The 25,553-nt window shown below is 44.8% G+C and overlaps 4 protein-coding genes across 8 annotated transcripts; 3 read left to right on the top strand and 1 right to left on the bottom strand.

The window, feature by feature from the left end:
* The first annotated feature begins 1,771 nt into the window (after positions 1 to 1,771).
* On the top strand, positions 1,772 to 11,123 carry egfl6 (EGF-like-domain, multiple 6). 3 transcript variants are annotated; one of them, XM_047047733.1, is made up of 13 exons: positions 1,772 to 2,198; positions 3,795 to 3,901; positions 4,408 to 4,500; positions 4,701 to 4,820; positions 4,924 to 5,043; positions 5,415 to 5,549; positions 5,664 to 5,786; positions 6,308 to 6,367; positions 6,907 to 7,140; positions 9,610 to 9,684; positions 9,773 to 9,868; positions 9,990 to 10,252; positions 10,452 to 11,123. In XM_047047733.1, exons 1-13 carry the CDS (start codon positions 2,125 to 2,127, stop codon positions 10,554 to 10,556), a joined length of 1,605 nt encoding a protein of 534 aa, XP_046903689.1. In that variant the 5' UTR covers positions 1,772 to 2,124; the 3' UTR covers positions 10,557 to 11,123. The 3 variants fall into 3 exon arrangements, with proteins under 3 accessions (XP_046903689.1, XP_046903688.1, XP_046903690.1); XM_047047732.1 differs by having other exon boundaries at positions 9,607 to 9,684; XM_047047734.1 differs by lacking the exon at positions 6,308 to 6,367 and having other exon boundaries at positions 9,607 to 9,684.
* Positions 11,124 to 11,319: 196 nt separating this feature from the next.
* On the top strand, positions 11,320 to 12,892 carry rab9a (RAB9A, member RAS oncogene family). Its single transcript, XM_047046221.1, has 3 exons — positions 11,320 to 11,607; positions 11,809 to 11,889; positions 12,002 to 12,892. The coding sequence occupies exon 3, from the start codon at positions 12,023 to 12,025 to the stop codon at positions 12,626 to 12,628; it is 606 nt and encodes a 201-aa protein (XP_046902177.1). The 5' UTR covers positions 11,320 to 11,607; positions 11,809 to 11,889; positions 12,002 to 12,022; the 3' UTR covers positions 12,629 to 12,892.
* A 1,551-nt stretch (positions 12,893 to 14,443) lies between these two features.
* On the bottom strand, positions 14,444 to 16,010 carry trappc2 (trafficking protein particle complex subunit 2). Its single transcript, XM_047046222.1, has 5 exons — positions 15,919 to 16,010; positions 15,551 to 15,666; positions 15,195 to 15,339; positions 14,943 to 15,028; positions 14,444 to 14,834 (listed from the first exon to the last, which is right to left on the bottom strand). Exons 2-5 carry the CDS (start codon positions 15,641 to 15,643, stop codon positions 14,736 to 14,738), a joined length of 423 nt encoding a protein of 140 aa, XP_046902178.1. The 5' UTR covers positions 15,644 to 15,666; positions 15,919 to 16,010; the 3' UTR covers positions 14,444 to 14,735.
* A 144-nt stretch (positions 16,011 to 16,154) lies between these two features.
* Positions 16,155 to 25,542, top strand: ofd1 (OFD1 centriole and centriolar satellite protein). Of its 3 annotated transcripts, none has more exons than XM_047046214.1 (23): positions 16,155 to 16,230; positions 16,382 to 16,483; positions 16,612 to 16,812; positions 16,931 to 16,999; positions 17,088 to 17,115; positions 17,223 to 17,330; positions 17,440 to 17,576; positions 17,672 to 17,845; positions 17,939 to 18,045; positions 18,150 to 18,269; positions 18,942 to 19,015; positions 19,135 to 19,226; positions 19,322 to 19,511; positions 20,492 to 20,622; positions 20,860 to 20,971; positions 21,417 to 22,151; positions 22,413 to 22,575; positions 22,660 to 22,751; positions 23,905 to 24,057; positions 24,271 to 24,419; positions 24,555 to 24,731; positions 24,851 to 24,921; positions 25,189 to 25,542. In XM_047046214.1, the coding sequence occupies exons 2-23, from the start codon at positions 16,388 to 16,390 to the stop codon at positions 25,232 to 25,234; spliced, it is 3,225 nt and encodes a 1,074-aa protein (XP_046902170.1). In that variant the 5' UTR covers positions 16,155 to 16,230; positions 16,382 to 16,387; the 3' UTR covers positions 25,235 to 25,542. The 3 variants fall into 3 exon arrangements, with proteins under 3 accessions (XP_046902170.1, XP_046902172.1, XP_046902171.1); XM_047046216.1 differs by having other exon boundaries at positions 21,570 to 22,151; positions 25,189 to 25,541; XM_047046215.1 differs by having other exon boundaries at positions 21,567 to 22,151; positions 25,189 to 25,541.
* The last annotated feature ends 11 nt before the right edge of the window (positions 25,543 to 25,553 follow it).

Raw genomic sequence — 25,553 nt, 5'->3', positions numbered from 1 at the left:
ATTTCTGAAGTGTCCTTTATGTCCTACAGTCAACTGAATACATGTCAATCATGAGACCTGGTGTCAAAGTAGATCGCTTATCCTGTTAGATTGTTTTTTCTAGTAAAGATCTGGACTTGTCTCATGTTCATACCTCAGAGTAGCAAGTAGAGGCCCCCTTCCCCCCCGCGCCATGCAGTTACCCTGGACAGCTCTGAGAGCTTAGCTCTGAGACAGAAGAAGCCATGTTTGCTTTTACAGAGAAAGATTTACGGTCAGGTCATGTTAAGACTTCATCAGGACTGATTTTTGTTGACATTACTAGCGTCACTGAATGTGACCGCAACCCTGCACCATGAATGTGTCCAGATTTTCCTTCTTCTTCTTTGCAACATCAAATAAGTATGATCAGATTCATTTTAGATATCAACACATCTTGCTGTCAGTACAGTTAACCTAAGAATGAATTGGGATGAATGAATTGGACTTGTTTCTGGTATTGATACTGGTAAACTTTAAGCAGTACAGTGTACCCTACACTTTGTACCCTACACTGGCTGAGAAATATAATTGAACTGAAATCTACAGCTGAGCTATTTAACCGTGAAAGATTTCTTCTTTTCATGTGCAACCAATTTTTTCTGCCCCACTCAACTTCTTGTGCAAAAACCTGGAGGTATTGTAGACCAGCTAACTCTTTTGAAGGTGCGGTTACGTGTATGAGCAATTCTGCAGAAAGTGCTTGACCACAAAACGGCATGAGTCCATAAATCATTAGTTGGAGGGGAAGACAAGGGGGAGGGTAATGGTCATACGTAGGCTACAAAACCAATCTGTCGTTATTTTGTGAATATAAAGTGCAACAGAAGCCACGTATTGCAGGTTTAACACTTATTTAACACTTCAGAACTGTTATTCTGAAGTGATTTCCAACCAGCATTAAATGAAATAGTTTGGCCACCATAGCAAATCCTCCCTGCATATCACCCTGCTCTGGTGGATGTAAATCTAAACCTGCATTCCCATGGCACTGCTACCTATGTCGAGGGCATGGCAGAGCTGGAACAGATGTCGGAGTTCATTGAATGTTTGTGAACTCATTATGCACCTTTTATGGCTGACTTTAGCTTCGGTTGAACTTGGAATTAGGATGTGTGAGAGCAGGGCTTTATGGGTGCCACTTGTGAGCAGGACATCAAAGGGCAGCTGCTAATTACAAGCTTGTGCATGACTGAGACCTTCAATTAGTTTAGTAGATCAAATTGATTACCGAGAAGGACGATGTCAGAGCTAGACTACAGTAAGATCCAGTGTTATTGAAATGAAGCATAGGACTTCACATAGGTATAGTGTGAATGTAGGCTCAAATCGATCAGAAGTCCCTACATCTAAGAATTGGCAATCTAGCGAACTGTTGCAGAACAAGCTTCATCAATTATGGATCCCTAGATTTGGTTTCAGTGGTGTCTGGAGCACTCCCCCATTCAACATAATCCCCTCGTCAACCCTCCCCCAATCTCCCTCCCTCCAACACTACCAACTCACCCCGACTCTGGCTCTCTGCACCCCTGTGTCAACCTGCAGACTGACAGCTCACTCTGGGAATTTCAGAACGAGAGACGAAGAGGACTCAACACATGGGACTCCGATCAGAGCTACTGTTGTATTGAGTGTGGGAGAGAAAGAAGAAGACAGTAAGAGCAGAGAGAGGGAGAGAGAGGGAGGGAGACAGTGAGCGAAGAGAAAGAGAGAGGGGTAGCGAGAGATGAGTGAGATGAGTGTGTGTGAGAGAGGGAGAGAGTAAAAGGAGAGAAAGAGTAAGAGAGAGGGAGAGAGAGAGAGCCAGAGAGAAGAGAGTGTAAGAGATAGCCAGGGGGGCTGGACTGCAAGTAAGTGTATGGGCATACACAATCAGGAGAAAGCTTTTGTAAGGTCTCAATTGAGATTTAATTTTTGGGGATCTCTAGTCTGGCTGTTTTAGTGTATGGAGTCAGAGGAAGCCCTTGGAACAAGCAGCTAGACTACATTACAGATCCTTTCAGCCTAGTCAGAGAGAGAGAGAGAGAGAGAGAGAGTTTGAGAGAGAGAGATTGTAAGAGAGTGTAGGATACAATAGGAGCGAGGTGACTCGACATCAGGACAGACATGCAGCCCTTCACCTGGATCACTGCTCTCCCGCTCTTGTTCTACATATCCTTGGGGAGTGTAGATTCTAGGAGGTAAGTCAGATATCAATCGCATCCAGGGATTTCAAGTGAAAACCTTTGCCAAAGAAGATTAGTGAAGAAAACAACTTTTATGTGCTGGTTGTGTCATTGTGTCCATTCACTCAGATGTTTTCAGCAGGTGTTAAGGACAGTGTTTACTGGTCTGGTGCTTCTGCACAGCAAAGAATTCAGTGGGGACATTCCTTGCCAGTGTCAAGGGTATTACAGTGTTGAAGCAATTTTCACATCGCAAACAGCCCGTATACTCATTCTGCAGCGGTCTAACCCATATGCTGGGGATATATGCTACTGGATTTAACATTGTAACCTTGCTACTTTGTAAATCATTTACCATCTTTCTGTCAAGACAAACAACCAACAAACACGTTTTAGTAAAGCCTACAAATCAAAGTATGATGTGATTTTCAGTGCAGTCAATGAGACTGCTTGATGTACCTGTGTTTAGGTTCTAGGATTACATGGAAATATGGTTTCAATGTTATCATGGTGAAATTGTTGTTTTGGTAGTATGTTTACACTTCAAGGCCACAGGACGGGGGGGGGCACCATGCACACCATGAAGCTGTGTCAGCTAAATGTGGCGACGGTTCATAACTGTGGAGGGACACCTGTCACACTTCCTGGCCTCTCTCCTGGAGGCTATTCTGGATGATTCCAATCAAGTCTCAGATTCCTTCAGTCCCCCTGGAGCCACCCGCAAGATGCCAAACATACAGTGTAGGACATTACGGGAGATATCAGGTATCTGATATCTGGGGATATCCCATATGGCTGAATATTTCCTGAGATCTCCCTATTACCAGAGCTGCTGGACTGTGGCCCAGCTAGGGGTGGTGGCACAATAGACAGCTTAGCACAATTTGGATCTTAAAAATACACTTCCAATGCAATCACTACGGTATGTCCTGTAGCTGTATTTCCAATATGCTGACCTGCCCACAGTAACTGGGAATAAGTGTGTGCACATGGCAATAATGAAAAAATATAGGAAATAGCTTCCTGCTGGAGGTATCTGTGTAACACATTTTTAGGAGTGTCTGATTAAGTCTAAGTAGAGAGTATGAGCATTCCCCCCCCCCGTAACCTACATCCTGTCAGCTTGTCCGGGCTCCATAGGGAGCCCCCCTTTCCTCTCTGTAGGGGGGGCTCACCCTGCCTGGGGAAACTTGATTTGGCCTGTTTGTTTTCCACACCGCTGCCATTCGGGCCATAATTAGATGTGGGTGCCTGAGGGTCTGCATTTGGGTGATGCTATAAATGAGACACTAGGGATAGGTTGGGGTCGATAGTCACCCCCCAGAAAAAGCAAAATGGGGTTACGTTCACTGACCCAATTTGCCTTTCACGTTCGATAGATTTGCAGGAGCCACTAAAACAAAGTCACAAAAAATTACTGAGCACTCTGTCAATGTCACTCAAGACAAACCTCGACTAACACTTAATTCAATCGACCACAAACCCTCCAGGCTCCATTCAGGCAAATCTGGAGCGCTGACGGAGAGTTCCAAAGCAGCTGAAGGCCAGAAGGATGGAAGTCATGTTGATAACAGAGCTGTGTGTCACTGACTTCCTGTCCCTCACCTGCAGGCATTACAGACAAGTTTCTGCAGGAAGCCAACCAGGTGTGTGTCGATATGGCAGTAGGATAGAGTGCTGCTATGGCTGGAAGAAAAACAACAAGGGACAGTGTGAAGGTAGGCATCTCAACTATATCACATATGTTTCCTGAATTGACCAGGTTCATTGATCATTTCTACGTTGGAGTAACTTTGAACCTTCATCTTCAACTGTGCTCTCTATGTATGCTTTAATCATTGCATGAGGACTTTATTCTGTACAAAATGGATGTTCAATGACTGGACAAATAAAGGTCAACCATTTAGATTCCCTTCCACAATATGGTGGGTTTCAAATGTGGTGGGATATTTCCTGACCCCAGAAAATGTGGAACACATTTCTTCGGGGACAGAGTGACTGCCACACACATTATAAAGATGTGGTTTTACTTCCTGTCTGTGAACCTGTGTAAACTCTCTCTCTCTCTTTCTCTCTCTCTCTCTCTCTCTCTCTCTCTCTCTCTCTCTCTCTCTCTCTCTCTCTCTCTCTCTCTCTCTCTCTCTCTCTCTCTCTCTCTCTCTCTCTCTCTCTCACTCTCTCTCTCTCTCTCTCTCTCTCTCTTTCTCTCTACCAATCGCAACAGCTCAGTGTGAACAGGACTGCAAGCATGGAGAGTGTGTGGGACCCAACAAATGCAAATGCTTCCCAGGATACACAGGAAAAACGTGCAGTCAAGGTCAGTGTAACAGGAACGAGACGAGACATTTGGCTCAAACTGCCGGTCTCTTTACGAACATCCTCATTTAGAGGAAGTTTTGGATGACGATGTCCTTATTTACATCATCATCAGTCCCTATGTCTGTCATTATTTCTCCAAACGCTCGATAAATCATCCACCCAGGGTGAGAGGATGAAATTCTCCCTCTGTCTCTCCAGATCTGAACGAGTGTGGGCTGAAGCCTCGCCCGTGTGAGCACCGCTGCATGAACACGTACGGCAGCTACATGTGCTACTGCCTCAACGGCTACACGCTCATGTCGGACGGATCCTGCGCCAGTGAGTCACGCCTGCACAACCTACCTGATCTGGCAGAGGATGCACATACTGGAGACAGTTTTGAAGGGTGGCATTTAATGTGTGTGTGTGTGAACATTTGCAGACTCCAGGACATGTTCTCTGGCCCACTGCCAGTATGGTTGTGAAGAGGTGCAGGGGGAGATCCGCTGTTTGTGCCCGTCCGGAGGGCTGCAGCTGGGGCCAGATGAGAGGACCTGTGTGGGTGAGAACCACTAACACCAACCCAACCATCTACATTCCACTCAAACACTCTTGGTAATCTCGCTGGAGCTCTCAAGCTTATAGCTTAGCAGCATTTGCCCACCATGGAGGGGTCAACATCCCAGGAATAGGTCTGTATAGACTTTATTATGTGGTTTCACATTCCTGGTCAGTCTCAGGCTTTTCCCATCAGAGCTCAATCATCTGTAGCCAGTTGGATAAAAGCTGAGTTTTTCCCACAACCCTGCTTGAGTTGAGAGCGTGCCAGTATTCCATCATGGTTATAAAACTGCTTGCTGAGGGACTTTGGTTTGACTGAAGAAATCAGAGGTCAATGATCCATCATTCTTTGCCTTCTTTCTTTCATATCAGATATTGATGAATGTGTGACTGGCAAGAACCTCTGCCCATACAACAGGCAGTGTGTGAACACCTTTGGGAGCTACTATTGCAAGTGCCAGAACGGCTTTGATCTAAAGTACGTGGATGGCAAATATGACTGTGTAGGTAAGGTATACGATCAGTTAATCACAAACAAAATAACATGATCCAAACAATAAATGACATAAACTCGTAAGAATGACATAAACAAAGGTCACGCCAGCTTTCTTGTATTTCCAGACATCGATGAATGTGTGGTTGGCACTCACAAGTGCAGTCATCACGCAAGCTGTCTGAACACTCAGGGATCCTACAAGTGCAAGTGCAAGCCTGGTTTCCGTGGCAGCGGCTTTGACTGCTCAGGTGAGAAACAACACTTTGCTTGCCTTTCGAAAACTGTTTTACTCGTGTAAAATGTCTTAAATTCGATTGTTTATCCGACTTCTACAATGACTGCTGTACTAAACAATGACATATTAGTTTTCATCTAAAACTAGATCAGAAAATCTTTCTTAAATCTTTGTCTAGTTGTTATACAGTCACAAACTTCATCTGTACATTTAAGACATCTGAAAACATGAGCCCTAGCCAAGACCAGCTTCCTGTTTTCAGACCCCTTTGCGCTCGACAGATGTTAGTCAGGGAGGAGAGGGCCCAATTGAAACAACACCTGTGTAAATATCTGCAAATGTAGCAAGCCGGTAAGACAGTCTTCTGGAGGAAAGAGGAGACGCAGGGCTGGCACAGGGGAGCCTCAGTGTACTCCCTGAACTCCACACGGAACATTCTGGAAGTACACTGCGTTAGGTGGCACAGCAGGCAACCTCACGGACAGTACAGGGTGGTGGGCTTCGTGCCAATCAAGATGATTTTATGTTTTGTAGTCAAGCCCTTTTATCAGAACTGGGATGGAGACAAGGGAAGTGCCGATGAGTTCCTCAACGGTGAGATTGTGAGGAATGCTAGGCTCTCAGCATCCCCTGTTTGCACCTCGCCCCCTAACTCCCACCCATCTCTTCCTGCCTCTCGCTGTGCTCTGTGAATCCCATCCCCCTATCTCCATCGCTACAGGCTGGCCACACGATCGCATTGTGCACCGCTTGACGTGAGATGTAGAACTCAGCATGTGACCGTTTCAGTTGTTATCGTGTGTTTGATGAAGTACCACTGGTTGTGCATGGAGCAGTAAATGCTAGACACACTGTTTCTATCTGCCATGTTTCTCCTGCATGATATCAACATTCTTGTCTGTTTTCTTCCCTCTGCGTTAGTTATTGCAACTCAAATGTATTCCTCCAAAGTAAATGTATTTTACCTGCAAGTGAAGTCTTTGCCATTCTGTCATCCTTCTCAACTAATGTCACGTCTCAAGACGTTTTATGGTCTAATAAAGTTATATTTTATCGTAAGTCCTGTATCACTTCAGCAGATTCCACGTTTTGATGGGAGTTCCAGAAGTCTAACCTGTTTCCTCTTCCTGCAGCCATCCCAGACTCCCCAGCCAGAGCCGGGAAGCTGGACGAGCAGATCAAGAACATCATCCCTGAGTCCCAGGTGACCCCCCCTCCTCAGATCCGTCTGCAGCCCTTCGACTATGAAGGTGAGGTCTACGTAGGCGGCTCAAAGGAGATGGTCCAGGAGGAGTTCCCTGGTGGAGAGGACTTCCCTGAGGAGGAAGGGGAGGACAACCAGCTCAGTCCAAGAGGGGATGTTTTTGGTAAGCCTCCCTTGCCTCAGAGCCATTACACTGATCCCTCTTTATTACCACCATGGGTGGTCCCAAATCTGATTAAACAAACAATAGTCCTTACGACTTTGACACACTTCGGATCTGTTGTGAGAGGATTTCAACCCATTCCAACCTGTCTCTCAAAATCCATCAAACCGTGACAAATTGCAAAAAACAAGTATTCCTCTTTACATTGAAAATAAAACATTCATGATCTACTGGTAATTGTCAGTAATACTAATCAGGATTGAATCTTGTAAAAACATAGCCAGGAAAGGTTGAAAGTAGGGTCAAGGGTTAATGTTGTGTTAAAATCAATGTATATTGACAAAACAACCCAGCTGTCCATCTGTCTTTTTTCATCTTGCCTACAGAGGAGCTGTATCCTCTGTGGCCACCTCTTACAGATGTCTCCAGTCACAGACAATTTATGGAGTCTAGGCAGTGCCCTAATTACAGGCACCAAACCTGGCTGCATATTTGTCAGGCCTCTGGTTTCTTGCCCATGCTTAAAGGGAGTCTAGTCTACCGTATGATGGCTTTCTTCAAACACTGATACAGAGTCTCTTATCCCAGCAATTGGTTGTCATCATCTCCTGGGAGTTGATGCTTTAAGAAATGTACATGTCACATAAAACATTGTGTTAAACCTAGGATCAGGACATGGTTTATTTGCATTGAGTTATCACAGTTTCATGGAAATAGTTTACATCATGTGGGTTGCTGCTTCTTCAATGGTCAGCGGATGTTCACTTGTCATCTGCACTCATCAGGTTTAGGTGTAACCATGGTGAACGTTTTTCACTTTTTTTTTTTACTGAAATAATATCCCTGTGAAAGGTATGGCCAAGCTGCAGTGTAATGTCAGAGTAGTGCCTGTCAGACAGTTGAGGGTCACCACACACACACGTACTGGTCTCAAGCCCTGCTGGACCTGACAAACCAGGGGCCTGTTGTTTCATGTTCAGCTCCTGACCTTTGACACAGCTCAGTTTCAGGTTTAACACACACCGAATACATGCGTTTCAAGGATGACTTATATCAAAAGCAGTTTGGTAGCCAAACTTAGTTTTCAAAGAGTCCTATGCTTCACCACTGTAATTTTGACTATGACCTCAGAGTGGAGAGTGAGCCTCGGGGAAGGAAAGACATCTGTCGAATAGTGTTGAATATTTGAGTGACAATCCTACACAGTGTGAGTAAAAACTCAGCATGACAACTAGGCAGAGGTTGTTTGAACCTTCCTAGAAGGTGTCACATCTCTCAACCTTATGTGACTCTGAACTGTGTACTCAAAGCTACAAGCCAAGTGAGGGTAGTTGGGTGCAGTATGTATGTCTGGGGATATGTCTTTCAACTTCTTATATGCTCACAGACTGGCATAATTGCAGGAAAAGCACTTACAGTGATACATTGATCTCAGTAATCAATCTGACCGGTAATCTCTTGTCTGGAGGAAATACATTGTGTGTCAATGTCTACAGAAATCATGTTCCTTGTGACAAAACACATGCATACTTTTTGGGCTTGTACGGCCGCTTTGTAGCTTAGGCATACACACACGAGAGCAGGAAGAGGATCACTCAGTATTAGCATGCCTCTTAGGAAGACAGAAACGAGGCCGCTTTTCTTGATCTTTATGGCATCAGGCCTACCAGCAGACAGAGCCTCCGTCAGAACTCAGATAGCAAGAGGAGACAGGCCCCTGAGACGTCCATCGGCTCCAGGGAGGAATTCTACTCTGTCAGCATGTGTGAGCCCGGGGATACGACTCCTTCCGAGTCTGTTTACCATCCAGAAGGACGACGGGGGAAGTTAAGAGGGAGTGAGTTAAGGAAGATGGGAGCACAGATTCAAAGCCTTTTATTATCGTCCCCACCACAACAGCTGTCGTGCAAACAGACCTGACACTCAAAGGGAGAGTCTGTCATCAGCTTCACTGGTCAAACCGCCCCGCCCTCCCCCCCCACACACACACGCAAGCGCACACACACACACACATGCAAACACACACAATGGCCAACGCCCAACAAGCAGGTTCAATAAGCTCAGTTGCCGTACATCTGGTGGTATATGCGAGGGGGGAGAGGGGGGGGGGGGGATAAGGAAAGCTTAAAATGCTTGAGTTTTGAGTTACAACATCCTTAGAGCTATCTGGAGAGATGAGGGACAGCATGGCAGGTCGACGCTTGTAGGCAGAAAGCCCCTTGGCTGGCTTTTGTTTTAGGAGAGGAAATCTCTCAACAACAGAATGCAGGCATGATCTTCAGGGATCACATATCCTTTAAAGAATGCATGTAATTTGTATATCCTGTTTTGATAGATTTAGAGGCCTAGTTCAGGTATTGTGACCCATTTGTGATAAACTTCCCAATTGTATGATGGAAAAATAGCTTACCAAAGCACTGATGCACCACACACTGTCATTGACACATAGCTATCTGTTCCCAAAAGCAGTTCCAGAGGAGTTTGAATCAGTCTTTGGACCTGCAACAGAAGTCAGAGAAATCGAAACAGCGCCAGCCCAGGAAGGTAAACTGTTGTTTATTTGCTAACATCCTTTTCTAATAACAGACAAGGGTTCAGATGCCAAGAGCTGACATCTAATTCTGCCTTCCAGATTTCATCATGGACTGCCACTTTGATCAAGGGGCATGTGAGTGGTTGCAGGACAAGGATGATGACATAGACTGGAGTGTGGCCTACCATGAAAATGGTAAGTATGACCCTCAGACATCAGTGACATCTGAAGTTCCGGGTTGTTCTACCAACATGGAACAGTATGGCCATCCACATCATCAATCAATCCAAAACCTTGACTCCTTTCACCTCCTCAGGTCAGGAATACTACATGTCAGTCAATGGCCTGCTAGGGGAAAAGAAGGACATGGCCAGGCTGAGGCTACTGCTCAGTGACAAGACCCAGCAAGGTAGCTTCTGCTTGACCTTCAACTACCGCATGGTTAACCACCACGTGGGCAAGCTGAGGGTGCTGCTGGATAACAACGTCCACCCACTGTGGGAGCAGAGCAGGAGCCGAGACCAGACCTGGCAGCCGGAGCTGCTCTCCATAGTGTGGGAGGAGGAGCCTCCCAAATCTGTGAGTGAACATTCCGCCCCACGCAAGTTCCCACTTATGTGGACGAGGACCATCTCTGCATTGTTCAGCTGCAGCATTCAAACATTGACTGGAACTCTCTGTGTCCTGTGCCCAGGATCATTTGTTTGCCCTGTGTTCTGTGTAAAAGCAGAGTTGCACATGGGTCACTCATGCCAAACTGTCTAACCTCTCTCTGCAGGTAATCTTCGAGGCTGAGCGAGGAAGAGGCATTGGGGGAGAGATCGGGCTGGATCACGTGGTGTTGACGTCGGGATCCTGTGAACAGTATGAATCCATCTTTTAAACCGCACCTCTCGGAAGATCTCTATCCTACAGTTTGCAGTATCAGACATTTGTTGAAATGTATTAGGGGAAGTTGAGGTTTATTTGTTGTTTGTCAGTAGGCCAGTGGTGGGCTATAACAGCTATGGAACGGCTGAGGTAGTTCTGAGGGTTTAGTTTTAGTGTGTGTAGATATTATCTCAATTTACAACTGTTTAATTGTATTTTCCCTTGATTTCACCACACACACACAAAGAGCTTATCCTTCAAATAAACCATTTATTTTGAATAAGATTCACTAACACTTTATTAGCATAAGATCTCAGGTTTTATGAGGACATTTCAGGAATGATCCATTAATTATGTCAATATTAACATTGGTGTGTGCTGGTTTTAATTTTGTATGTTTGTAATACAGAAGTTATGAGCAAAATAGATGCTATGTAAGAAATGTAATGTGACAAATCTACATTAATTAAATTCAAAAACAAATACAGGATTAATCTTTGCTGGTTTGCATGATCCTATGCATGCATAACCTCTGTAATTTATGCTTTCATACAATCTATTAAAATGTTTTTCTACGTTTTTCAATGTGTTTTTTTCATATACATTCTATAATTTGTATATTTTGAAGCTAAAGTACACTCAGAAAGTTTAACCAAAAGTCGTTGTTGTTTTACTCTGAAATCTGTTGAACTAAATTCAATTTAAACGTGTTCTTTATCGTTTGTTAAATATCGCCCTCTGTTGGCAATGCACTCTCATACACGTATGAGGTTTGTCACAGTCAGACAAGACAGCAGTTTTAAAAAGCAGCACCAGCACCATCATCCGCAGATAGCTAGCAAGCTAAGTGCTGTTGGCATACAGGCAAATAACCGTTGAGTCTGTAATTAGCTGTCAAATGTCTGATATCCCCGTTGTCTCAGGCATACAGTTGGACCTACAGATCTAGGTTTGCTAGCTAACATTAACATAACATCGCTTGCAAAGATCAGCTATAAACTGTAGCCTAGCTAGCTAGCTAGCGTTAGCTGGACGGATTCTGGTTGGACAGGTTCCTAAACAAGGTATGTATCTGGGGAAACCAGTTTTCTAGATTGATTATAAATAAATGCAACACAAAAAGGATAGTGGATAATTTATTTTGACGAAATAGAAGACAGCTGACGGTAGTTTACAAATTTGCTGTCTGTTTTTTTTCGTTTTAGCATACGTTAGCTTGTTGACTAATTTCTTGTCTTGTTATGTCATGCAATGACATGAAAAAGAGACTCATGTGACCGAGGACCAGTGTATGCAGCACATGATCCGGGCCGGCTGAGACGGGAGGAGGCTTCAATCATTCACTTGTAAGTCTCAAGTCATTTCCTTGGCTCCCAGCAAAGGTTAAACTGCAGTTTCTCTCGTCTGACTTGTCTGAATGTGGCCTAAAGCTATTGAACGTTGCATCCTGCTTTGCAGAAAAGGAGTTGTTGAATAATCATGGCAGGCAAGTCCTCCCTGCTGAAAGTCATCCTTTTGGGAGATGGAGGTGTGGGGAAGAGCTCCCTCATGAACCGCTATGTCACCAACAAGTTTGACACGCACCTCTTTCACACGATCGGCGTGGAGTTCCTCAACAAGGACCTGGAGGTAGATGGGCACCTGGTCACCTTGCAGATCTGGGACACAGCAGGCCAGGAGCGTTTCCGCAGCCTGAGGACTCCTTTCTACCGCGGCTCTGACTGCTGCCTGCTCACCTTCAGCGTTGACGACAACCAGAGCTTCCTGAACCTGGCCAACTGGAAGAAGGAGTTCATCTACTACGCGGACGTCAAGGAGCCGGAGAAGTTTCCATTCGTGGTGTTGGGGAACAAGGTGGATGTTATGGAGAGGCAGGTGTCCGCTGAGGACGCCCAGAAGTGGTGTCGTGAGAGCGGCAACTATCCGTACTACGAGACCAGTGCCAAGAACTCCACCAACGTGGCGGTGGCGTTTGAGGAGGCAGTGCGGAGGGTCCTGGCCCTGGAGGAGAGGACGGACCACCTCATCCCCACAGACACGGTGAACCTCCACAGGAAGCCGCGCTCGAGTGCTTCCTGCTGTTGACGACACCTGGAGTCGACGTCACTGAGGTTCGAGCTCATCAGCGCTCTCCAAAGCCCAAGTCTAGTTCTTCTTGTTATAAAACTTCACTCTGGAACGCCTAACCCGGCACTGTTGAGATGAGCTTTTCTCCTGTTACTTACTAAAACATCTCATTTAAATGTGTCCTTAATAATGAGATTATAAGTGTTCACATTGGGATTATGAGGAGAAGAATTAGGCCTTGGTGTTAGGTTGTTGCTTTCTCATTAAAGTTGAAAAAACAGGTATTGTCAGAAGATGATATTCAACAGAGATTTAGCTTACTTGTCTCAGCTCTGATGTCTGGAAACACATTGATATTTCCACACCTGTGATTACTGAACGATACTAGCTGTCTAAAATGCATCATCCAAGTTATTAATATAACTTGGTAGCCATAATATTTGAATGAGGTTTCACTTCTTGTTGGTTTTTCAACCTTCAAAAGTTGCATGGTGGCTAACTAATCAAAGGTTGAGAAGAACTGCACCTGCTTTGCTTATTTTAAATATGCTTGTTATTTTGCTGGTTGAGCTTTACTTTAATTTTGTGGGTATCTGCAATGTGAAGATGCTGTCGCATAGTCGGTGCATGGATATCCATGCCTGGACTTTGTTAGGGAGCTGGAATGGATGACAGCATGCAACACAGAAATATTTGCCACTATTCCTGATTTATTTTCTGAAGAAGAGGGTTCCTTTTTGTGGAAATATGGAGGTTTCTCTCATTGTGACAAATGTTCTCTGATCCCAGGTTGAGATGAGCTGCCTTAGAAAATGTCACACTCACATGATGACTTACTTTTCTGATGAGTCACTTTTTTTGCAACCACCTTCAAATGTGATATTGTAGTTTACTGTTATGAGAGTTGCTAAATTAAAAGGTGCCTAATATTAAATATTATTTACAGAAATGCTGTCATCATTTTTATTTTAAATGTTTTATTTTGTGAGATTTACACCACCTTAAAGGCTTGATGACCTTATTATTATGATGAAAGATGGGGAGGTTTTGAGTGTTTTCTTGAATTTTACCTGCACTTTCTTGACCTTTATAATGCCCGCATGTTTAAAAACATTACCTGGATTGTGTGCTCATCATCTAACAAACACACTGGAAGATAAGTAAATAAACTACAGTTATGTTTCACTAACACTAACTTTCTAAAAAGTTATATTAATACATCAATATTTGAATGATTCTTAAGTTATTACATATTCAGATAGAGGATAAATGCACTAGAGAAGTGACTTGCCCAGAAAGCCCAGTGTTTTCTGTCACAATTTAAAATATTCTCTCCTCCCTGCCAAACTTGTGATTCCAATGACTTGTTGAAAAGCTATGGCAGATGGTAAAAAAAAAAAAAAAAACATTTAGCACTTTGGCCCTGGATAAATGGTTTGCATATTTACAACTAAAATAAATTATGCTTAAATTACACTTTTCTTTTTCTTTCTTTCTGGTGTGTCTATTTTTACAAAGCATAAAACAAAAGATGTCAGCAGCATGTGTGTAGCTTGCTGTTACTATTTTATCCAAATGACATACAACTTGGTTAAGTCATGAGGTTTGAATCAAGGCAATTATGTATGAGAGGTGTGTTTTTGTGTGTGTATGTGTCTGCAGGCCATTGTATAACAGGTCAAGGTATACTAACAAGTATCTTAAGACTAGGGCACCAGACAACGGACAAAAGCTCAATGTTGCTATTCCATACTTGTGCCAGTTAGTCAATGAAACAAGTGTCGGTCTGTATGCCTAAACATGCCTCGTAATAACCAAGTAGGGAGAACAAAAAACTATTCCAGTTGTTTTATCCATAGTTTGGAATCTGACATGTCATTCGATCAGGAAAAGTCTACAGCAAAATATGCCATTGTAATCAATTTCAGTTAGCCTATCCAATTCAACAATAATGCTTATATACAGTAATAGGCAATGTATTCAAACAATATAATACAGTAAAATGTTATCGTCATTCATTTATGAGAATTAACTAAATACATGTCTCAGTAAAAAGAAAATATATTATAACAAATTGGACACAACCAATATAGGAAAGAATAAATCAGTTAATTAGGTTATCTGATCAGCTTAGAAGGTGCTTCTTTCCAAGGAATTGAACTTTTCTGTCGAATGCTGTGGAACGAATTGGAGCATTGGTTTCATAGAAAGGATTCATCGCAAACTGAAAGAGAGAAACAAATGTAGAAACATTTAAAATATATTTGTAACATCTTTGAAGCTTCAATTATTTTCAGAGAAGATGTCAAATATGCATAAAAAGCCCACTTACTTTGATGTATAAATCATACACATCATTAAAGAAGTTCTTAATGCCATCCTCCTGCCGGACATCATGAAGCATGATGAATCTCATATGTAAAACTAAAAGTTAAGGAATAACATGAACAAGGACTGTCTGATTACTAGTCAACAGCCAATATAGAGCAATGTTAGTTTTATATAGAACTTGATAGTATTTGAGTAGTTTGCCAATTGTATACTACACTGAGTCCACTAGTGGGTGTATTCTGAAAAAGGATATGTCCTGCAGTGACAAAGGCAGACACAAACCACTCATTGAATTTGTCCACAGTTTTCAAGTACATATTGTTCGACAGCCACATGTTTTCATCCACTAGGTCAAGTGCTGCATGTGCAATGAATTGGTTCAAGTGGCGGTGGTCATCCTGTTAACAAAAAAAAAACAGAATGGACATACAATAAACATTTTAAATATCAGGTCACGGATTTTGACTGGGTGTTAAACCATATTGTCTGTATATGTATATTCTGTATATACCAAGTTATTTTAGCGAAGAATGTGAGTGGACTTTCAAAGTCGACGACAGTAACATATTAGAAATGTTTTCTATTTAATGTTTAGATATAATGCCATACCTTTGACTCAGTTTTACCAGCAGGTAAGAATTCCATCTCAAAGACAGGATTGTCATGATGACCAACCATGACAAAATAAAAACTACCCGCCATGGTTCACTTTTCAGAAATAGGCCCTGTTAATAAAAAAAACGAATTCAAGCAAAATGAAACAAATAAACAATCATACGGTGAGCTACTGTACGGGTGAATGCAGTGAAATGGCTATCCCAGATTGCTAGCTAGCCACCTAGCAAGCCAATGAAGCAATCTAACAAAATATCTTACTTAAATCGATATTTATAGCACTGAAATTGAACCCCACATCTAAATAGTGGTATAGATAAAGGGCTATAATCTTATGATCATAACTATTTGCGTTTGTTTACCTGTTAAAGAAATCCGTCTTCCTGCCTATGTTGTCGCATCTGGATGACGACGGCAACTTCAGCACGTCAAAGTGATTGTATGCATTTGTGTCATACATACGACATCTAAATATATCCTGTACTTTGAATGTTTACATATTATCATTATTATTATTATATATGGTAATATATGGTAAATACACGTTTAAAACATGTATACTCCAACTGGCACTTACACGACGTCATAACTGTGTGTCCGGAACTAAAGCAACAAAATGTCAGTTGATCGGATTTAAAGCTGTGGACACTTGGATAACGCCAACTGGTTACTAGGCAAGGCAGTTCGTTTACTTTAATCCGAGCGGTTTTTTAAATTGTAGAATTAAATTGTAGTTTTCGGAGTAAGTAGCGGCTACATCTGAACATGTAGCAAGTATGACAGGTTAGGGTGTTAATTAGAACATATTTGCTTTCCCTTGCTCAGGTCAAAATGTCTGTAACCAAGGAGGAGGCTTTATCTCCAGATGAGCTGAGGAAGAGACTTTATCAAACTTTTAAGACTAGGGGAGTGCTTGACACTCTTAAGGTAAGTAAGGATACGTCAGCTATTTTCGTTTCCCCAGCTATTGAGTTAACTGTTTACATAGTTGCACTTTTAACTTTAAAGCATTCTCCTTGCTCGTGTGTCTCTCTCTGTGAAACACTAAATTCTAGACACAGCTTCGAAACCAGTTGATTCATGAATTGAAGAACCCTGTCGCGGGTGGAGAAAATGTGCCCAGGCCATTTTCTATGAGATCAGATTCTGTGCTTGTAACAGCCTCTAACAGTCTGGTGGCTGATCACCTACGGAACTCAGGATATGAATATACACTGTCTGTGTTCTACCCTGAATGTGGCCTTGGCAAGAATATGGTGAGTACTCAGTGTGGGGTGTGAATGGAAGAAACGTAGGTTAGATGCATTCACATTCAGACCAGTTAGTTGCAGCTCATTTCTTTCTTGGCAATTTGTCTACTTTATTTCTTGCCAGCTTTTCAACACAAGAGATCTTCTCCAACTGATGAAAATAAGTCCAGGCTCACCACTTTATAAATCTCTGGTAATGTCAACATTCCAGTGAAAAATAGGCTACAGTTTTTTCTTCTTCTCTGTACATGATACTGATGATTAATTGACCATCTGAACAGGCATCACGGACTCAGGCGGATAAGAAAGGTACTCCTACAGTACAGTGTTCTGTTCATCCACCATGTTAACTCATAAGCTTCTCATTATGTGTGTCTTATGGCCGATTTCTGAATGACGTGTCTGATTTCCCTTAGGGTTGCTCATCAGCCTCTTGATGGAACTAACAGATGCTCACATGCATAAAGAGCGCTGTGATGTCGACACCCAGACCACCACGACACCAAGTTACAGAGAGTCTCTGGGTGCGATTCAGTTCTTCCTCAAGTCTTAAACTAGACTAAACCCGGAACCGTTCCACCAGGTTTTTACAGTACTGACTCACTTGCTCAAAGCAGTTTTTCCCATTTACAGTTGACAAGATGAAGGTTATTGATGAGGAGTATGAGGCGCTCCGTTATCGTGGGGACAAGTGGGTTTCATACGAAGTGAAAATCGCTGCCTATAGAAAAGAGATCGAGGCGCAGGTGCAAGCAGAAATGAATGCAAAGGTACACCAAACACTCACATGCTATTTTCACACAGTGTTTTCATTGTGTTGCTAATTTTCGCTGTGTCTTCGCTAAAAACCCAGTGTTTGCTTTAGTTACAGCATTTCAAAGAAGTGGAGATTGCCAAGGTGAAGATGGAAGAGAAAGAGAGGTCCCGTAAAGAAATGTTTGAGTTGAAACAGGAGATGGAGAGAACAAATGAACAGAAGGCCGAGGCATTGATCACCAGGGAGAAACACGCCATAGAAAGGCTCCAAAAACAACAAGAGGTGCTTGAAATTCACTTTTATAATACTTGACATCTAATGCAAAGATGAGGAGACCTGTACGCTAAATGTCTGTGGATTGATTTCCTCTTCAAGATCGAGGAAAAGGACGTCTATATGCAGAGACAAGCCCTGCTGAAGGAAATCGAAACAGTCCGAAATAGAGAAACAGAGCTGAAGATGAGGATTGAAGCTTTTGAAAAGTAAGATTACGTCTCAAGCATACACACGCACGCACTGTAGTAACACTGAACCGGTCAGCTCTGGAGGGTGGCATGCTTTTTTCAACAATTTGTACTGAACTCAGGACCTGCCAAATTCAAGAGGAGAAGAACAAGACCATGGATGATTTACTCAGGAGAAGAGAACTTGCAGTAAAAACGATGGAGGACACTTACGACCAACAACTAAAGAATGAACTTTCAAGGTAACTTACTGCATACTTTTATTTTTGTCTGTTTCATTTTAAACCACAAGGTGTCACTGTGGTTTAGATAAACAAAGTCATTAATGGTTGTATTTGATGGTGCTCTACAGTTTGTTGTGATAGAGCTTGGTTATGGATCGTTTTGTGTTGCCGTTGAGGTTGTGAGTCTGTCCCCTTGTTGCTATGTGTGGGTTTGTTTTTCTGTTGCTATTTGAGCGTTGGTGGAGCTGTTCAATATCGCAGGCTCTCAACTGTGGTACAGTAGCAAGCTACTACTGTTTTTTGTTTTTTTAGATGGTCAATGTTTGACTATCACCACAATAGTATTATGTATCAAACCCCACATCAGGCTGGTTATTTTTAGAAGGTAAATCTGGCAAGTAGGCCTACAGCAAGCTGTCAGGGAGCATTAGTATAACATGCTGGTAACATTGGGACCGGTCATCAAGGTTGTCCAACAAGAAGCATAGGGATGCCTGTTTAGACACCAACATGCTGTTGCAATATCCTGTCAACAAATCAAAACTGTTTATTATACTATGGTTATAGATTTTGGAAATGAGATTGAAGTCTTGCACATTAACCAATTAATGACTCAGCCCCTTTGGGAACTTAACTCAAATGCCTGATATGGATTTTAAAGTTGGTTTTCTTCTCTGGTGTGAATTGTAGGTATCAGTTGGAGTTAAAGGAGGATTATGTGAAAAGGACTGAGAAGTTAACGGACAATGAGAAAAGAAACCAAGGTGTGTGCGTTGTTTCCCCTCTGTACGTTAAGGACATAGCTTATCTCTGATGTCTCATCTATACAGCTTATCATTGTGTTATCTGTAGTAATGTCTTCCCAACGCCATCTTTCTCCCAGTGGAATCTTCCCGTATACAACATGAGTCGTCCTCTCTCGATGCCAAGCTAAAGGAACACACCAGAGCCCGCTCTGAGTTGAGGCAACTGCAGGTAAGCAGCGCCACCCCAAACCGATCTTCTGCGACTGCTAGAAAGTTCTCAAAGTGTCGAGGATCTACTTTCAATGCCTCCTGGGGTTGATGCAGACGGAGCTGGACACAGCCCAGGCACAGGCCTCCATCCTGGGCCAGCAGAACGAGCTGCTGAGGGAGAGGCTGGGGACCATGAGCGACTACCCCAGCCTGAGGAGGGAGAAGGTGGAGCTGCAGGCCCAGCTCAGGCTGCTTAGGAATCAGCTGGAGGAGGCCCAGGGGGAGAACCAGCTGCTACGAGCAGGTAAGATGATAGGGTCATCAGGCAGCCAGCTACCCCCCCCCCCCCCACCCCCACCCTCCAGGAATGGGAAATGGTACAGTCTGCTCACGGTACCACAAAGGCTCGGACCACTCCAGCCCTGTCATGAGGGGGTTTCATCTTAAGCCTGTGTTATAATCCATTGGATCCCGCCATGTTGAAATGTTCTTTGTCACTACAAGTCTGTACGAGTCTGTGGAAGACATTTTAGATGTTGTTTTGCAACTCAATACAGATGTGTCTGGTAAATGCTTTGAGGTTTGTCTTGTTCTAGTGTGGTGTCTGAAGAAGCAATGTAGTGTGAAGAATATCGTCTTGTTATCTGTCCAACTGCCTCTGGCACTGGGGTACTAGTTGATCTGCATGTGTCCGGCCTGTCAATGCAGGGCCTCTTTAGTCTGTCTGGAGCTTTACAGGCATCTTTTTGAAGTGAAAGCTTGCGGTTGGGAGGGGGTTGCGGGGGAGGGGAGGGGGTTGCGGGGGAGGGGAGGGGTTGGAGTCGGGCAGGGAGCCTAGAGGAGGGAGCGACAGAGGGCTCTCTTTACCCTGGGCAGGGTGCCATGGCTTCACTTCGCTTTTCTGAGGGACACAATGCTCTTCCTGTCAGAGGAGAGGACTTGGGGATGAGAGTAGGCGCTGTCTCATCCTCAACAGGAGTCGGCTTCATTAAGCACATCACAACATGTGCCCAACGCTGTTGTCCCCCAGCACCGTGTCTGTGTGCCCCGACACAGCCTGGCAGACGAGCTCTAACACAACCACTGAGGCTGAGGAACGTCTCTCTCCCTGTTCTCACCCTGACAACTCTGGTGCCACACTTCCTTTGACTCGCTACACCCGCTATTCTCCCAAGTGTGGGCGTCAGGCACTGCGTGGTGTCGAATGACCGGGTGACAATGCACTGGGTTGTGTGTGTGTGTGTGTGTGTGTGTGTGAGCTGCTGTGCTTGTCCCCTCCTGCAGACCTGGGCCGGCCATCCAAGGAGCAGCTGGCCCTGCAGGCAGAGCTGCAGCGTGTGGAGAGCACCCGGAGGCTGGACAGGGAGGAGTGTGAGAGCCAGAGACAGGTGTTGCAGGCTCAGCTCCAGAGCGAGGTCAGTCACGCCACGGGCTGAGTGTGGGAAACAATACGGCCGCTTGTCTTCAAACACATCTGCATCCACCAGTCCATCACTGTGGGACTGTTTCAGCCCTGCATCTGGCTTCTACAGCGACTCAGACATTCCGGCGGGTTTTAAGGGTTCTTTCCCGTGACATCCTGTGTGTGTGTTTTTGTGTCTTTGTGTGTTTGCACGTGTGTGTCTTTTTTGTGTGTGTGTGTGTGTGAGAAGGTGGAACTTTGTGCTCAGTTGAAGGCCCAGCTCATTGAGTGTGAGGAGAAGAACCAGTGGATGACCACCCATGCTGAGGATGTCAAACTTCAGCTTCGTCAAACACAACAAGGTACCACCTGAGTGTCCATGCTTTCTAGTGGTGACCTTTGAACCACCATGTGGTTGTAGTTCCTCTACACACATCAAACTGAACACTTAGCCTCTGGAGCCCTCTGTTTGCTGTAGTCTGCATCTCCGTAGTTCAAACTGGCTTCTTTTCCTTGACCTTGTTTCTAAACTGGTCTTAAAGTGCCCAAATGAAAAGCTACCCTGCAGCTTTGACTTCATCTGTGTTTTAAGATGAGAAATTGAAATGAGTCGAGGAGACAAAGGCATCTAAAACCTTATATGCACATTCATAACCCTCCAAAATCAATTTTCAATTCCATCCTCTTCTAGCTTATCTGCTGTGTCTTTATGGTGGTTGGTCAGACTTTTTCCTTTTTTCTCTCCCATTTCCTCCTCCTCTTCCCTTCGTCCTGTTGTGTGTGTGATTTATGCGATGGTTACGGCAGCTCTGGAGAGCGAGGTGCTGCGTCACCCCAAGCCCTCTCTGGTGGACCGCTCAGTGCTGGATCTCAGCCCTGACAAGCTGGTACCGCCTGACATCTATGTGGACAGGGCCCTGCTCAGGGTCAGGGGGCCTTACGGGGATGTGTGTGAAGCAGGTGGGCCCTCCAGAGGCCGATTAGGCCGCCGTGGCCGGAGCAGCTCCCCGGATTCAGACGGTGATCTGGTGGCCGGAGCCAAAGCCAGGATCAGGGTGCTGGAGAAGGAGGCGGAGGCTCTGGAGGAGGCCTACAGGAACTACCAGCAGAGGGCAGTGCACGCTGCCACTTCTCACATGCTGCCCCCGCGACCCCTCTCTCCGCAGTGGGCGCCCGTCTCCCACCGCCCTCTCTCGCCTCCCAGGCAACACATACACCCCAAGGTCTCTCGCCCCTTCTCCCCTCAGCACCCCAAAGTCTCTCAGAGAACTCTGTCACCCCAAAGACTTCACCACCCCGCCTCCCCGCACCACAGCAGAACCCCCCCAGCGCCCCACCCCAGGGTGACCTTTTCAGACGACCAAGCCCAACTCTGGTTCCCAGGCCCAGGAAGCAACCGGGGTCTTCAGTCCCTGGACCTCAGTGAGTCCCACTGGTCAGCAGAGAGAAACCACGAAGAAGGAACATCTTCTCCTTCCAGGCGGCTGTCCTCAACCCCCCTCTCCCTGTCCAGGCGCCAGCTTCAAACTGAGACTGTGGAAGGTAAAGGATTTTCCTCAGCCTCGGTCGGCTTTATTGTGTCTTTCCTCCTTCAAAGGTTTTTTCCAAAAAGTTTCCTCCAAGAAATAAACTGTTCATGGTTCGGCAACAATTCAGAATACCCTACTCCAGCCAGCCATTGTTTATTTATTTACCTGGCGATCCAAATGGCTCACTCAGCTTCACTGCGTCCTGTTCCAACCTGGTAGTAGCTGTGTGTTTCATAGTGGCTCTATCCCCTTAACAAGCTCCTTGATTCCTCAGAGGCAGCGTCTGGCTCTCCCTTGCCCTTCCCCGCGCTGTCCCCTGATAGGCCCGTCTCTCCCACACGCTCGCCCGACGCGGCGGCATCCTCGGGAGACTTTGCCTCCGACCTCAGTTCTCCTCGCAGCCCGCAGCTCAAGAGCACAGCGCGAGACCAGTGCAGGTACCTGGCTGCTCTGGGCTCAGACGTCCGCGCTGCTGTTTGAGAGGCCGGTGGCATGCTGACGGGCGCCTATCCTCTTCTCAGCCCCCCCCAGGTCCAGACGGTGTTCTCCAGCTCCGACTCGTCCCCCCAGCCTGAGAAGATCACCTTGGAGGATCTCACAGAACACCTGCCAGGTACTCTGCGATGGAAACCTCGGATTATTTCTGAGGATATTGTGTGTGTGTGTGTGCGTGTGTGAGGTGTATTATCGGGGCATTGTGTCAGGGTTGTATTGTGACCTGCTTTTGTGTTGCCTCGGTACTATGATGACAACCACAGCCTACAACCACTTAGTGAGGTTTACACTGTGATAATCCCATGGGCTGCTCTGTCCATTTTATCTGTGTGCCATGCTTCCCAGTGCTAGAATTGACCTGTTCTATCCATAGCAAATGCAAACCGCTGCACCATCAGGCTGAATTGATGTCCAAGCAAAGCCATTTGACAATATTCTGCCAAACGCTCTAAACTCTGTTGACTAAGACCGTTCTGCAGAATTACGATTAAACACCTTAATCCGTGGTGGCCATGCAGCAGTCTATTTATAGCTGCCATCAATGGGTCATGGCAGAAGTTTTCTCCCTGGGATACAGAGAGAGAATGACAAGCACTCTGCGTTCCCAGCATGCACTGCTTCCTGAAGCGGTGTGTTCGTCCCAAGTCCTGATTGAGTGGAAAGAACATCCTGACAAAGAATGAACACCAGCGCTAGTTACATGCTACCTCTGGTACAGCACGTTCTGCTAGCTTTGCTGAAACTGTGAGAGACAGGGACAATATGCTCATACCAGAAGATGAATGTTTATCATGATTTTAGTCTTGACTGGTTAAGCTGATTCTTTTACATTGGTTTACTCTGAGTCATATAGTGCATGTGAAGCTCTAGAAAAAATCAGTTCTGCTTCTTTGCTGCGTACAGTATTAATAGAGGAATAATGTACTTCATCTGTCTGGGTCCAAATGCACAAAGTAACATTGCAATGTTGCGTTCACTTGCAGATTTTAGATTCAGTTTATCAGATGTATTTTTTAAATGTATATATATATATGTAATAAACTGGTACCCTCAACTTGTACGTTAGATTCTACAAAATCAGCTTGTGCTTGTTTGGGTTTCCATTGGCTCTTTTTTTAATGAATGTGTGACTGGCCTCCAAAGTGTCCTCTCAGTGGCCCTACACAATGGTGAAGATGAAGGGCAACTGATTATGTATTCTGTGGCAGTCTTCCTGCCCTCCTGCATTATGGTGGAGCATAAAGAACCTCTTTGTGTGTCTCTCCCTCCAGAACCCAGCCACATTCCAGAGCCTGTCCTGGACACGGCCATCCCTCTCGCTGAGGAGGCCCCTGACGGCCCCTCGGCCCCCCTCCCCCAAGCCCCCCTCCCCCAGGCCCCCAGGGACCCCCCAGAGACACAGACGCAGACAGAGGAACAGGGGGGTGAGTGAGGGAGACTGCACCCCGCATTTAGTTGACCCTTCACCGCAGCCAAAACCATCTTCCCACATTTTCTTCATCGTACTACTGTATCATTCGACAATTCATAGCTCACCAACGCACACTTTTCTTGCCTCACAAACGTCTGTTCCAAGATTTGTCGTTTGGTCGACGCAATCATTTTGTTTTTCTTCGTTGACGTGCAACCGACCTCAGATGAACCCGTCAAGGAGGTGGAGAATGAGGAAGAGGAGGAGCTGAGGTGGGAACGAGAGAGGAGAGAACGAGAGGAAAGGCGGCAGCGAGAATGGGAAGAAGCCCAGGAGAGGGAACTGAGGGAACTTGAAAAACTGGAGAAAGAGAGGGTAAGGGAACGTGTTGATGGCATATCTCGTCATTAGCACACTGAGCAAGTCATATATATATATTATTTTTAAATATTCCAAACAACATTGACTGAGATTACGAGTTAAGGGTTTTTGTTCCCTGTCTCTGACTAGCTTTTAGAAGAGGAACGTCTGCAGGCAGACAACAAATCACAGGAGGAGAAAGGAGGCCTGGAGGAACCAGAGCATAAGGACCCAGTGGGGGGTGGTGAGGAGATGTCCACAGATGTGAACCCACTTGAGAAATACATGAAGATGGTTCTGGAGACGAGAGAGAAGCAGCATTCACAGGTAAAACGACATATTCAAAACCCGCCGCTGAATGTAGTTTCACCAAAGCTTTGTTGTTACTGCAGATGTGGAACAGACATCTTGTGTAACTAATTGTCTGAACTTGTGTGGTTGTTCAGAGCCCTAGGAAAGAGGAACTGGAAGAGACAAGCCCAGAGGCAAGGAGTGTGTCTGAGGAGAAAGACGACAGGTAACTCTAAACAGTTCTCAGATCTTTTGAGGAAGAGAGTTGTGGGATTTCTTGAAGACCGTTCTTGATGGGAGAAAATATATTCCAACCTCCTTCAAAGGAAAGGCCTTCAAGTGATATGCCAGTCTAAGACAGACTGCATAGCATAGGCATAGCATAGGCATAGCTATGCAGGTATATAGCAGAGAGCTATGGTATATACAGTGTGATGTATTCTACTGTAGGTAATAGTTGTCAGTGATTAACCTTTGGTTTCTGTCTCCTTAGCATTGCTGCGTTCTCTCATGAAGATGTGGATGATGAGTTCTGGTGAGCTGAGGTGATGCATAGGACATGTATTTCGATCAAAATCTGTTTTGATCAGCAACCCGTTTTTGATCCGGTTTGATTTTGGATAGTTATGTTTGTGAATGATATTTCCTAGGTACATTGACTGTACTTGTAAATACAGTGTTTTGGTTATGGTGCAATCGTTTTTATTTTCTAATGCTGTCTGTTTTTAACATCTATAAAAACTACGCTTGTAGTTTTCAATGGCGTTGTACTTGCCGTGAACAATAAATGCCAAATGAAAGTATTGTATTTTCATTTTTATTTGTCTTTTCATATGAACAGTTAACAGGCTGGTTGTG

Source organism: Hypomesus transpacificus, chromosome 23 (genome assembly GCF_021917145.1).
Source record: "Hypomesus transpacificus isolate Combined female chromosome 23, fHypTra1, whole genome shotgun sequence".
In the NCBI taxonomy this organism is placed as follows: Eukaryota; Metazoa; Chordata; class Actinopteri; order Osmeriformes; family Osmeridae; genus Hypomesus; species Hypomesus transpacificus.
This window is presented reverse-complemented; position numbering and strand designations above follow the sequence as displayed.